At 42.6% G+C, this 12,216-nt stretch overlaps 1 protein-coding gene across 2 annotated transcripts in view; it reads left to right on the forward strand.

Annotated features, from left to right (window-relative positions):
• Nucleotides 1-12,216, forward strand: part of pde1a (phosphodiesterase 1A, calmodulin-dependent) — a 462,032-nt gene that overhangs the window by 79,664 nt on the left and 370,152 nt on the right. Inside the window, exon 2 of one of the 2 annotated variants that reach the window (XM_059647187.1) lies at nt 2,551-2,704. The exons of the other annotated variant lie outside the window; for it this stretch is intronic. Within the exon in view, the coding sequence (XP_059503170.1) occupies nt 2,551-2,704 (154 nt within the window). The remainder of the gene's footprint in view (nt 1-2,550; nt 2,705-12,216) is intronic. 2 annotated transcript variants of the gene reach the window in all.

The following is a 12,216-nucleotide window of genomic DNA, read 5'->3' on the forward strand; positions in this document are numbered from 1 at the left end:
CAGCTGCTTCAGTTATGCGTAGCTCAGGTATCTGGATAGATCTGAAGACAGATCTGTGTTATGTGCCAAGTCATGAATGTTAGCAGTGCCCTGGATAACCACGGTGCAGGAAAAGCTGCCAGGTGCAGCAGCATGAGTTCTAGGTTTCAGACCCCAAACACCAACAGGAGACACTTCGAGGCTGAGAATTATGTGCATAGAGAAGAGGCCACACCATAGCTTCACAAGAATGGAATGGGCGACTGCCCAGCAGTCCTACAGAAGCAGGCAGGTGGAGTGTCAGTCTGCAATGGTCCCAGTCACAAAGCATCTTTCTGTTTTTGAAGCTGGTGGGGAAGTTAGTTCCTCAAGAGCCAAGCTTCTGGCTGACTGTACAGGATGAGAGGAAGAAGAAAGGAGGAGTGATTGTGATAAGGGATTAATTTGTTAGGGGAAAGATGAACTTTTCTATGGCTGGAGATTGGATTCCAGGATGGTATGTAGCCTCCCTAGAGCCAGGGTCAAGGGCATCATAGAGCAGCTGCGGCAGATTCTCTGGGGGAGCGTGAACAGCCACAGGCCATGGTCTACGTTGGTACCGATGACTTAGGTGGGAAGAGGGAATGTGATCCTGCAATCAGCATTAATAAAGTGCAGGGATAATGGGAACTGTAGATGCTGGAGAATCCAAGATAACCAAGTGTAAAGCTGGATGAACACAGCAGGCCAAGCAGCATCTCAGCAGCACAAAAGCTGATGTTTCGGGCCTAGACCCTTCATCAGAGAGCTCTCTGATGAAGAGTCTAGGCCCGAAATGTCAGCTTTTGTGCTCCTGAGATGCTGCTTGGCCTGCTGTGTTCATCCAGCTTCACACTTGGTTATTAATAAAGTGCAGATTACTTTGTGTAAATACAGTGCAGTGGCACGCATAGAGACCTGGCTCAAGGAAAAGCAGGACTGGTTGTTAAATATTCCAAATGACAGGCATTCAGAAGAGACAAAAGAAGGAAATGAGGAAGGATAGCAGTATTGGTTATGGAGAGATTTGCAGTGCTGGAAGGGAGGATAATTCCACAGGATTCAAGAATGGAATCAAAGGAACAAAAAGACCCAGTAAAGAAACGATGAGCCGAGTGACCACTTTCTGTGCTATAAGGTCTCTGAGTTTGTGATTCACTTGCTTAAGTAGATATGGTCATCAGGGCTGGATGTAACAGGTGAGGCTTAGCCTGAGAGGATGGGGTACAGATCAGGACGCCATGCTTTTCAGATGAAGTCAAGGGCTTAGTGATGTACCAGAATGGTATCAGGAATTGATGTTCTCAGCTGTGCGGAAAGTTAGCTCCTCAAGAGCCAAGCTTCCTCAAGAAACTTCTCACAGGGAAGATTAAGTGTTGATTTAATAGAGAATTATTAGAGTGATGCAAAACAGTTTCGAAGTAACCAGCGGTCATAAATAAATAAATGCTTTACAAAAGAACAAGCGACAATCTAAGGAAAATATATGTTGTACAATAGGCAGTTATGATCTAAAATGAACTGTGTGATAGGGCAATGGAAGAAAATTCAATCATACATAATTGGATCAATCCAATGGTCAATAAATGGTCTTTTGGAGTGGAATTCAGTGTTACCGGGGAAAGAGATTGAAACTAATAGTATAGCACTTTGAATGAGCAAGTACAGGCCAATAGCCTCCTTCTATGTTTTATCATCTTGTACTTCTGTGACAACTGACATAACTGTTGGCATATATTAGTGACATCTTACAACTCTTAACCCAAGTACCTGTATCCTTTATCACTTCTTGATTTTAATTCCTGAATACCTTACTAATTGCATCTGAATCACAAACCACCCAATTCACCTTTTATAGCCACTAGCTTATCATGAAAAAATAACATTTCACCAAAAATCATCTTACATTTATAGTCATTCCTGGGCTCAGTGCCAACATTTAACCACAGAATATTTTCAAGGAAATGGACATGTTTTGATCAATAGTCATTTTTTTCCATTTGAAATGTGCTAAATTTTGCCTGTGTATTGAGATGGGCAAATGCTGGTCTGTGAAATGAGTGGAAACAAAGGTTTCTGCTATTTGGAACCTGCTGGTGGGAATGTTCTATTGCCTGGAGCAACTAGCTTTGGAAATCTAATCTTCCAAATGATTGGCACTGGTAAATATTCCCATCCTACTGGCAGTCAGCAAGGGCACAGCTGAGGGCAAGATTATGAGCACTTGACCACTGATGGCCAACCACAACTCTGAAAAATAGTTTATCTTCTCAGCTGTAACTAATTGATGCTGATCTGAAAACATGCTTCTTTCAATGTTGATACTTCAAAGAGGGATTTGAAATGTATGCGACACGACGTTCACCATTACATTTCAAGATTTCAGACCACATAACTCAGGGGAACTTGACATAATAGTAGCACATCCCAAATAAATTATTTTTATGTTTGTTAAAAAGAAATATGTGAACTTTGACAGACACAAAGTAAATCAAAAAACTTGTTTTGCAGTGCTTTTTCCATTAAAGTTTCTGTCTTATTTTGCTATTGTAGATACTGATTCCCACGCTGTACTTTCTGCTAACTACAACTTAAACAAAGGGAATCCAGATGGACAGCTAGATGAGGACCCCAACATGGATAGCAAATCTCTTCAGGATTTTGGCACTGCGTTTGGAACTAAAGACCCTGGAAAACCTTCAGTCAGGTTAGAAAGGCAGCAGTAAAATTAAAAAGAACATACTGTAGATCTCGAAAAAGCTGGAAAAATGTACAGCAAAGTTATTGATATCTGAAGAGAAGAGACATGCTCTGTTACATTGGATGTGTTCCCTGAAGACTACGCACTCAAATTTATGGCATCCCCTTTCCTCTTCTCAGATGTTGTATTTTCCAGAGTTTTCTGCTTTGTTTTAGTAATGTGATATGAAGCCTATGTTAATAAAGTGGAATTGCATCTTTTTATAAAGATTATTGCAAGACATGGTATAGTCCACAGCTTTTCAATGACAGGCAGGATATTTTTCAACCAGAGAGTTCTCTGTTCCGACACCTGAGTTATAAGTGGGGAATGTATCCGAAGTGATACTGGCAACCCCATAGGTATTTAATATTTTGCAGTTTCAGGTGAGGGCAAGACCTCTTGTCGCAAAACTCAAATAAAGTGCAGCCTTAGAGAGCTGCCAGCTAAATAGATTGACCAGCAGCTCTGCAATGCGAATCATGCCAAGTTTGAACTGTAACAACCACTGAGGCTACTGCCAACACTCCAAGAAAAGGAGTTAATGGAGCTGGATTAGGGTCTGGGATATTGACTGCTCCTGGATGACAGAGCCATCAAGGGGAAGAGGGGTTAAAGGTCTAGGTTTGGACTGCGGTACCTTCCCCTCACAGTTGCTTGACACCAGCGCGTGCAGCTAATGCTGCAAGAACACCTAGCCGGTGTGGGTGCCCTCCTGCTGTGGGTAAAATAGAGACAGGACCAGGGGGAGGCAGGACCTTGTAAAATAGCTGCTGGGCCTTGGGAAAGTAGAAGATGGTGGGAAGGCAGTGCGTTGCATTTTAGGAACCTTCGTCCTCCTTCAGGCATGGGGAACTTTATATACTGCTTCTAAAATGACATAACTTAAATAATGGATACAGTAGGATTATTCGCTAAATAACATAAACCCATGCAAATCAGATCTCTATTCTTCTTCCAATTTTTGTGTCTAAGCACAATCTCAACATAACGGCAACAAATTTCTTTCTTTTCTCTCTTGAATAAAGTCTCAGCTTGTATGAACTTCATCTCTATTATGTGTCTGCTTAGTTTTCATTTCCCCAATATATCAGGGCCTTTTCTAGTTCCCACTTTCATAGTGATACTTGTCAGGTGAGACTGTTTACAATGATAAGATTTTCAGAGGGAACAAAGCCATGACGCAGAGTGAATGAATTGATCTCAGTTTTTACACAATAGAGTATGTGACAATTAGTTTCTCTTTGAGGAAAATAATCACATAGGAAGTATTGACAATTAACTTATCATTAACTAGTTCATTGGTAGCATACTGGATTTGGCACTGAATCTGTACCAAAGGCCTCTTCATTACATGTTAAATTGAAGCTGCCAGTCTTTTCACTATTTTGCTGCACTTATGTTTTCTGATTACACTGTATAATTTTGAGTCCAGTTTATTGTTGCCACATTTGCCTGGAAAAAATAGAAGTACTTCTGGGTTATATTGTTTTATTGAATGGCTGTACATACTACAGGTAAAATCATATTTTTAGGAACAATTTGGTTTGATTTTCAATGAAGCCAACATATTTGCACTATGTGTTCTGCTGTGTTCATCCAGCCTCACATTTTATTATATTTGCACTATGCATGGGTTTTAATTTTTGTAATCGTACTGGCAAAGTTATAAAATTAAGATTGAAATCTCAATTTGTAACAGCATATTCAAATTATGTTCAAATATGAAGTCTATCACTGTATTTCTGAGACAAAACAGTAGGAAGTGTTGAATATGTTCAGCAGATCTTGTGCATCGCTAGAACTGATCATGACTCCTGCTCAGAATTTGAGGATGGTTCAAGAAAAAGGTTATGGATTTAATGCAGTTGAAAGTGAATTAAACTGAAGGAGGAGTTTAGATAGTGTAAACGTGTAGGGGAAATTAAGCAACAATGGTGTAACTGGAAAACTGTAGTATTAAATAAATGAAGTGTTAATCCAGAGTTAGTGTTAATGGCAGGATAATGACAGCTTTGTCTGAAAACAAACCGGGCATTGGAACTCAGAGAAAAGAAATCAAAATGGAGGGCAAAAATCATAGTCTGTTTAGCTCAGTGAGTCATTAAAAAGCCACCTAGATGGCAGATGAGATGCTGTTCCTCAAGCTTGCATTGAGCTTCAGAAGATTGCAGCAGGTCAGGTGTAGATAAGTGGGCAAGAGAGTAAGGTGATGAACTGAAAGGGTAAACAACTGGAAGATCAGGGTCATGCTGGCAGACTGAACAGATTCCATAAAACAGTCAGCCATTCTGCATTTGGTTTCACCGGCATTGTGGAGACCCCATTGTGTGCAGCAAATACAGTGCAATAACAGGTTCACTTGCAAGAATTTTATGGAGTTTTGTATGGTGAGGAAAAAAGCAATAAAATGACATTGTGCTACACCATCTGCAATTGCATTTGAAGGTGCTGTGGGAATAGATGAAATGTTGGGGGTGATAGAAGAATGGAATCAGCTGTTGTGGAGGGAGTGGTCCCTTTAGAAGTGTAGGAATGGGAAAGATATATTGGGTGGTGGCATTATGTTGGAGATGGTGGAAATGGGGGAAGATTCCAGTTTTATCCAGACCCCTGTCTCCCAACTCTCTCTCTTGTATATTGCTGACTATATCCTGCTTTCACCCAGGAAATGTCATCACTTTTGCTTCCAACTTTTATTTCATCTTTACATGGTCAATCTCTGGTAATTCCCTTCCCTTCCTCAAACTCTCTGTCTCCATATCTGGGGATAACTGTTTACTAATATTTATTATAAGACCACCAAGACTTACACAGCTACCTTGATTACATTCCTCACACCCTGCTTTCTGTAAGAACTGCATTCCATTCTCCCAGTTACATTCTGGCATTGAAATAATAAGTGTGACAATGTCCACAATAGGGCTTCTGGTATATCTTCATTTTCCCTCAACTGAGTACTTTAGCAGCATAGAAAATAAGTGCAAGAGTAGGCTGTTCTGCCCTTTGAGCCTGCACTACCATTCAATACGATCATGCAATTTCAGCATCCCATTTCTACTTTCTCTCCATACCCTTTGATCCTGTTGGCTGCAAGGGGCAAGTCTAGCTCCCTCTTAAATATACCGCCACACCCAACTCCACAAACCAGCCAATGAACAGTGTCCATTCCCTGCAATTTGGCTGTCAATTATAAGTTCCTTTTGTCCTAATTCACTAGTGAAACAAGTTAATGGAAAAATGGCTCAATGAGAGAACGAGTTCTGTTCTGTTAGGGTAAAAGGAACTTATAATTGAGAGCCAAATTCCAGGAAATGGACACTGTTCATTGACTGGTTTGTGGTTTGCAGGCTCAAAGGGCAGAACAGCCTACTCTTGCACCTATTTTCTATGCTTCTAAAGTCCTCATTTGAGGGAAAATGAAGATATACCAGAAGCCCTATTGTGGACATTGTCACACTTATTATTTCAATGCCAGAATGTAACTGGGAGAATGGAATACATTTCTTACAGAAAGCAGGGTGTGAGGAATGTAATCAAGGTAGCTGTGTAAGTCTTGGTGGTCTTATAATAAATATTAGTAAACAGTTATCCCCAGATACGGAGACAGAGAGTTTGAGGAAGGGAAGGGAATTATCAGGGATTGACCATGGAAAGATGAAATAGAAGTTGGAAGCAAAAGTGATGACATTTCCTGGATGAAAGCAGGATATAGTCAGCAATATACAAGAAAAAGAGTTGGGAGACAGGGGTCTGGATAAAACTGGAAAAAGAAATGCTCCACATGTCCCACTAAAAGACAGGCATATCTTGGGCCAAGTTATCCATCCATTTCCACACCTTTTACTTGAAGGAAGTGAAACAAGTTAATGGAGAACTGGCTCAATGAGAGAACCAGTTCTGTTATGTGAAAGAAGATGACAGTGGATGGGGCCTCTGTTTAAAAGAGGAAACAGTAACGCCTTAGACTCTCCTGACCCAGAATGGAAGTGTACAGTGATTAGACATGGTTCCAGGCCAGTAAACTGGAAATTGTTAAATAATGTTTGGCATAAGAAGAGTCGTTAATGTAGGTGGAAAACAAAAGAAGATAAAAAAGGAAAAATGAATTGCAGTGAGAGCAGGTGCAGTCCATAACCCCCTTCTGTTCACTACCAATACCCAATTTCTATCACACATAAAATGATTTGAGGGCGCTACAACTGTTCATTGAACACAGGCTCAACCAGTTGCCATCCACCACCAACTTCCTCTACCTAGTTGAACTTGTTCCCTCATTCATAGATTTCTTCCATTCCAATTTTGAGGGTCCTGAGCCATCCTCTCAGTTGCCTAGTTGAGATCCATAGATAGCCACTTAAGAACTACTTAACAGCCTTATCCTGTTGTCTATCAATAGTGGAGATGGGCCCAAGGACACATTGGGTAGCTGCCAGGTGTACCCTGGTGACCAGCTGATAGGCTTAAGTGTGTTGTTCCACTTGATTGGACACATGATGCCCACGGAAGGCTACATTGGCAACAAAAACTGGTCACGCTGAAGGAGTTCCCTTGCTTAATAAATCGACTATCTAATAACCAACCGCCTCACTCCCACCATGTGCTGTAATAATTGCTGTAGGAACTGAACTGTGATGGCTGGCATGTTTTTACAGCAATTTTCTGCAAAGCCTGAATGATAACTTCTGAAATTTTTATATTACTTCTTGCCCTGAAGCCTCGTTATATGTGGAACCTTTAAAGTTAATAGGCATCATGAGTCTGCTGAGGCACTTGGAACTTATGGTTTCACTCAAACATTTTTAAAATGATTGTAGAACAATAGAGTACATATTGAACAAAGCTCAGCATCTGTATAGATATTTTTAATGGCCTGTTCAGGGGTATTATGACATGACTCTGGAGCAGGTGAGACTTGAACTCTGGGCCTTGCGATGCAAAGGTAGGGACACCATTGTTGTGCCACAACAGCCACCAATTCCACCCAACAATTACGCATGCCATTTTGAACTTAAAAATGTAACTGAGATCAACATCAGTGAGTGGTCTGAAACAGCTTTGATACAATAGGGCCAACTTTTATTATCCTGCAGGAGAAATAGGGATTAAATCCTAAAAATCCCAATACATGAATTGTGATTTTACCACGTCTCAGTTGAACAACTGAAATATCTGGATTGACTTTGAATTATGTTTTATTTGCTGCTTTTAAAAATGGTGAGCTGAGAACATTAGAGTCTAACCTGGATAATGATCTTTGTGGCTGATTATGTACAAAAAAAGCTTGCTAATCAACCTGTTCAAAGATGTTATGATACACCACTGGAACAGGAGGGCCTTGAACCCAGAGCTACTACTTCAGAGTTAGGGATGGCTACCACTGTGCCACAAGCTCCCTGAAACTGACTTGCCTATGGAGCTGGAGGGTTGGATTTTACCAGTTCTCTTGGGGCCAGGCTGAGAAGCCAAGAGCGGCCTTTAACAGGGTTAAGGAAGGTAGAGTGGAGAGCCAATCACTTTCCCACCAACATGTTGGGAACTGCTGGCAGTAATTCTTATCCTTGTTGGCACTCTGGGCACTGGCCCACCAATGCAGCTATGTCTGCATCCAATCCTGGTCACCAGTCGTTACGTCTCACCAACATTCTATTTTGGAAAACCCTGGATAACCCTAGTGGAACTCAGCTAGTATCTCATGGCAACTTTTGCTTGGGACAATCACTTGCACCTGGGATCACCAGCCGCCAAAAAGAAAGAAGGCTGTTCCGCATTCATGCCTAGTAATGTTGTGGCCTACCGTCACCAAATGGTGCAGATCCCTCCCTTATCACCACCCTAATCGCCCTCAGCAGGAGGGCATGCCTCTCTGATTCCAGCAGCGGAAGCTTTAATTGTTGGCCACAAGGGCAGACCTTTTGTTTGACACCCTTTTGTGGTGGCTGCAGTTCCAGCCATGTCCAGTATCCCTGGTGTTGCAGCTGTAACCTTACAACTGGTTGACAACTGAGTTACTTCAAAATAATATTTACAGTTGAATAGGGTTTAGCAATTAAAATACAATCCCCTTACATGCCTACCTGCGGTGTTTTGTGTTGCGTTTTATAGTTTTGTAATGTTTCATAAGCTGGCGCAAGTTGTTTCTGTACCTTCAATGTCTCTTTATTCATGGCACAACTGAAGTTGAATTGTGCAGAACATCAGGTTTTTTTTAAAGCAGATCAAAACCACCTCAGTGCATTGAATGTTGTTATTAAAGGATCATCAACTATTTCCTTTCAGTCTGCAAAGCAGGGAGGATGTCCTTCCATGGGTGTTTTATCATTTCAGATGCCATGACAATGAGAATAGCACTGCAGAAATTCTGAGGAAATCCTTGTGGTATATCACTGCCATTTTTTTATTCCTTCTTTTATTAATCTGTTCACTGTCAGTGTCATAAGAATACCAACATTTGGCGCCCAACATTATTTTACCTTAAGAAGGTAGTGGTGAACTTGTGTCAAATCAATCCATGTGGTGTGAATGCTCTCACAATCTTGATAGGAAGATATGTGTGAGGATTTTCGTCTTATGATGGTGGCGGAGCATGAGTACATTCCTAAGTGAGAATGATATTGAAGTAATTGCAATGAGGTCAGTCATATGGACCTCATAGAATATGAGTTCCCACACTGGGGCTGTTAACCTTGTCCAACCAGGGAGCCCTGGCTGACAGATAAAAACAGGAATGTCAGACACCCTGTTCACTCATAGCTGGCTCTGGGGAGTTGGATCAGTGTCAAGAAACTTCCAATGTAAATGAAAGATGATTTTGTGACAGGATACCTCCTCTGTGGAGTCAGTGGTGATGAGAGTACAGAATGCTCTTGAAGAAATTCACTCAACAGTCTTCTTTGAGTTGGGGAAGGCATTTCTGGCTTCACCATTATTTGGGAAGCTTGAGCTCATTTTAATCTGCCATCGAAGACTGGGCCCGGTGTGTGGAAAGAATGCGATATTTCTTCTGGGCAGATGTAAAGCAAGGAGTAATCCTTTGGCAGCTTCTCGATATGCAGCATCTTTAGGAGCATAACTTGCCCTGAAATGGAGGTGTTGGTGTCGAACTGGGGTCGACAAAGTCAGAAGTCACAGGACACCAGGTTATAGTCTAACAGGTTTATGTGAAATCACAAGCTTTGAAAGCGCAACTGCTTCTTCAGATGAAGCATTTACCTTTCCCTTATGAAAGAGCAGCACTATGAAAGCTTGCGATTTTAAATAAACCTATTGGACTATAAGCTGGTGTTGTGTGAATACTGACTTTCCCTCAAGATTCGGAAGCTAAAACCTTTCAAGAGTTGATAGATTACTTGAGGAATATTACAACCGTAAGCCTCCTCTAATTCTGAGACATTATCGCTTTTAGTCGGCAAAATTTGTGCCCCTGGGGAATCTGTTCTAGTAGTAAGTGCGTGTATAAGTACAAGTTGGAACACCGCCCAGGAGGCCAAGTAGTAAATGTGGATGGATTGAGCTGCTTCTTGCTGGCAGATTCACCACCCATGGTACTGTTGCTGGAAGAGACCATAATGGTTTTAAATTTTCTGACACACTTCCAGTCACAGCTGACAATATCAGAGTTTGGGTGCAGTAAGTTCCAGTCCTTGCAAAACTGAAACAGCTGGTGGTGAGGGGGTAACCAAAGGGCCATTCCAAGCAGAATTGAAACCTTTTTGGACGCGGAGAGACCAGATCCCAGTAAAGGACGACATATCATTATGAGGAGCGAGACGGATTGTCCCAAGCAAAGGTTGCCATGAGATACTAGTTGAGTTCCACTAAGGTTATCCAGGGCTTTCCAAAATGGAGATGTTGGTGGGACGTAATGACTGGTGATGAGGATTAGATACAAACATAGCTGCATTGGTGGGGCAGTGCCCAGAGTGCCAACAAAGATAAATATTACCGCCAGTAGCTCCCTCACGTTTGTGGGAATGGCTGGGTAAACTCTGGGCTCAGTTACAAGTCAACTATATGGGCCCTTTCATGGGCTCAATGTTGTTAGTCATTGTGGAAGTCCACTCAAAGCAGTTGAATGTGCATGGAGGTCATTTGTCAAACACAGGGATGATGATGGAAAAGTTGTGCACATCCTGTCCAATACCTGGACTCCGGAAGTGTTGATCACAGATAACAGGCTAACATTTACCAGCAGGAATTTGATTATTTCCTAAAGTCAAATGATATTTGACGTATAAGAACAGCGCTATAGCATCCATCATCCAGTGTTCTGGCAGAAAGACAGTCTAAACTTTGAAAGAAGGCTTAAAGAAACAGCCTACAGCTTCTCTAGATACCAGACTGACCCAGTTCCTAATTGATTATAGGACTACCCCACATGCAGCTGCAGGGATAACTCCACCAGAATTGCTAATGGAGAGAAGGCTCCACACTGGGTTAAACCTGACCTTCCTGAACCTTGGTGGGAAGAGTGAATCAGCATCAGGAATGCCACTGCCACACACAAGACTTGGCTAAGTGAGAGATACAGTTTAATTCGGGGATGAAGTTTGGTGTAGGAGCCATGTTGGTCCTGCATGGGTGAGAGGCATGGTTGACACAAAGGCAAGTCCAGTGACATATAAAGTTCAGGTAGATGTGACAGTCCTGAACAAGAATGTGGACCACATGAAAGCTGCAATCTTGCAAATTGTGCGAGAGCAATACCTGTCTCACTCCTCAACAGCCTTACTGCGCCTGTTCCAGAGCCCATGGGTCCTCCTTCTTTGTCAAGCATTGAAGAAACCTCAAAACCAGTGATGGACACAATGGAAAGACCCTTCATCAGAGAGGGAGATGGGGGGAGGGAACTGGAATAAATAGGGAGAGAGGGGGAGGCGGACCGAAGATGGAGAGTAAAGAAGATAGGTGGAGAGAGTGTAGGTGGGGAGGTAGGGAGGGGATAGGTCAGTCCAGGGAAGACGGACAGGTCAAGGAGGTGGGATGAGGTTAGTAGGTAGCTGGGGGTGCGGCTTGGGGTGGGAGGAAGGGATGGGTGAGAGGAAGAACCGGTTAGGGAGGCAGAGACAGGTTGGACTGGTTTTGGGATGCAGTGGGTGGGGGGGAAGAGCTGGGCTGGTTGTGTGGTGCAGTGGGGGGAGGGGATGAACTGGGCTGGTTTAGGGATGCAGTAGGGGAAGGGGAGATTTTGAAACTGGTGAAGTCCACATTGATACCATATGGCTGCAGGGTTCCCAGGCGGAATATGAGTTGCTGTTCCTGCAACCTTCGGGTGGCATCATTGTGGCAGTGCAGGAGGCCCATGATGGACATGTCATCAAGAGAATGGGAGGGGGAGTGGAAATGGTTTGCGACTGGGAGGTGCAGTTGTTTGTTGCGAACTGAGCGGAGGTGTTCTGCAAAGCGGTCCCCAAGCCTCCGCTTGGTTTCCCCAATGTAGAGGAAGCCGCACCGGGTACAGTGGATGCAGTATACCACAT

This window comes from Stegostoma tigrinum, chromosome 7, assembly GCF_030684315.1.
Source record: "Stegostoma tigrinum isolate sSteTig4 chromosome 7, sSteTig4.hap1, whole genome shotgun sequence".
NCBI classification, from domain to species: domain Eukaryota; kingdom Metazoa; phylum Chordata; class Chondrichthyes; order Orectolobiformes; family Stegostomatidae; genus Stegostoma; species Stegostoma tigrinum.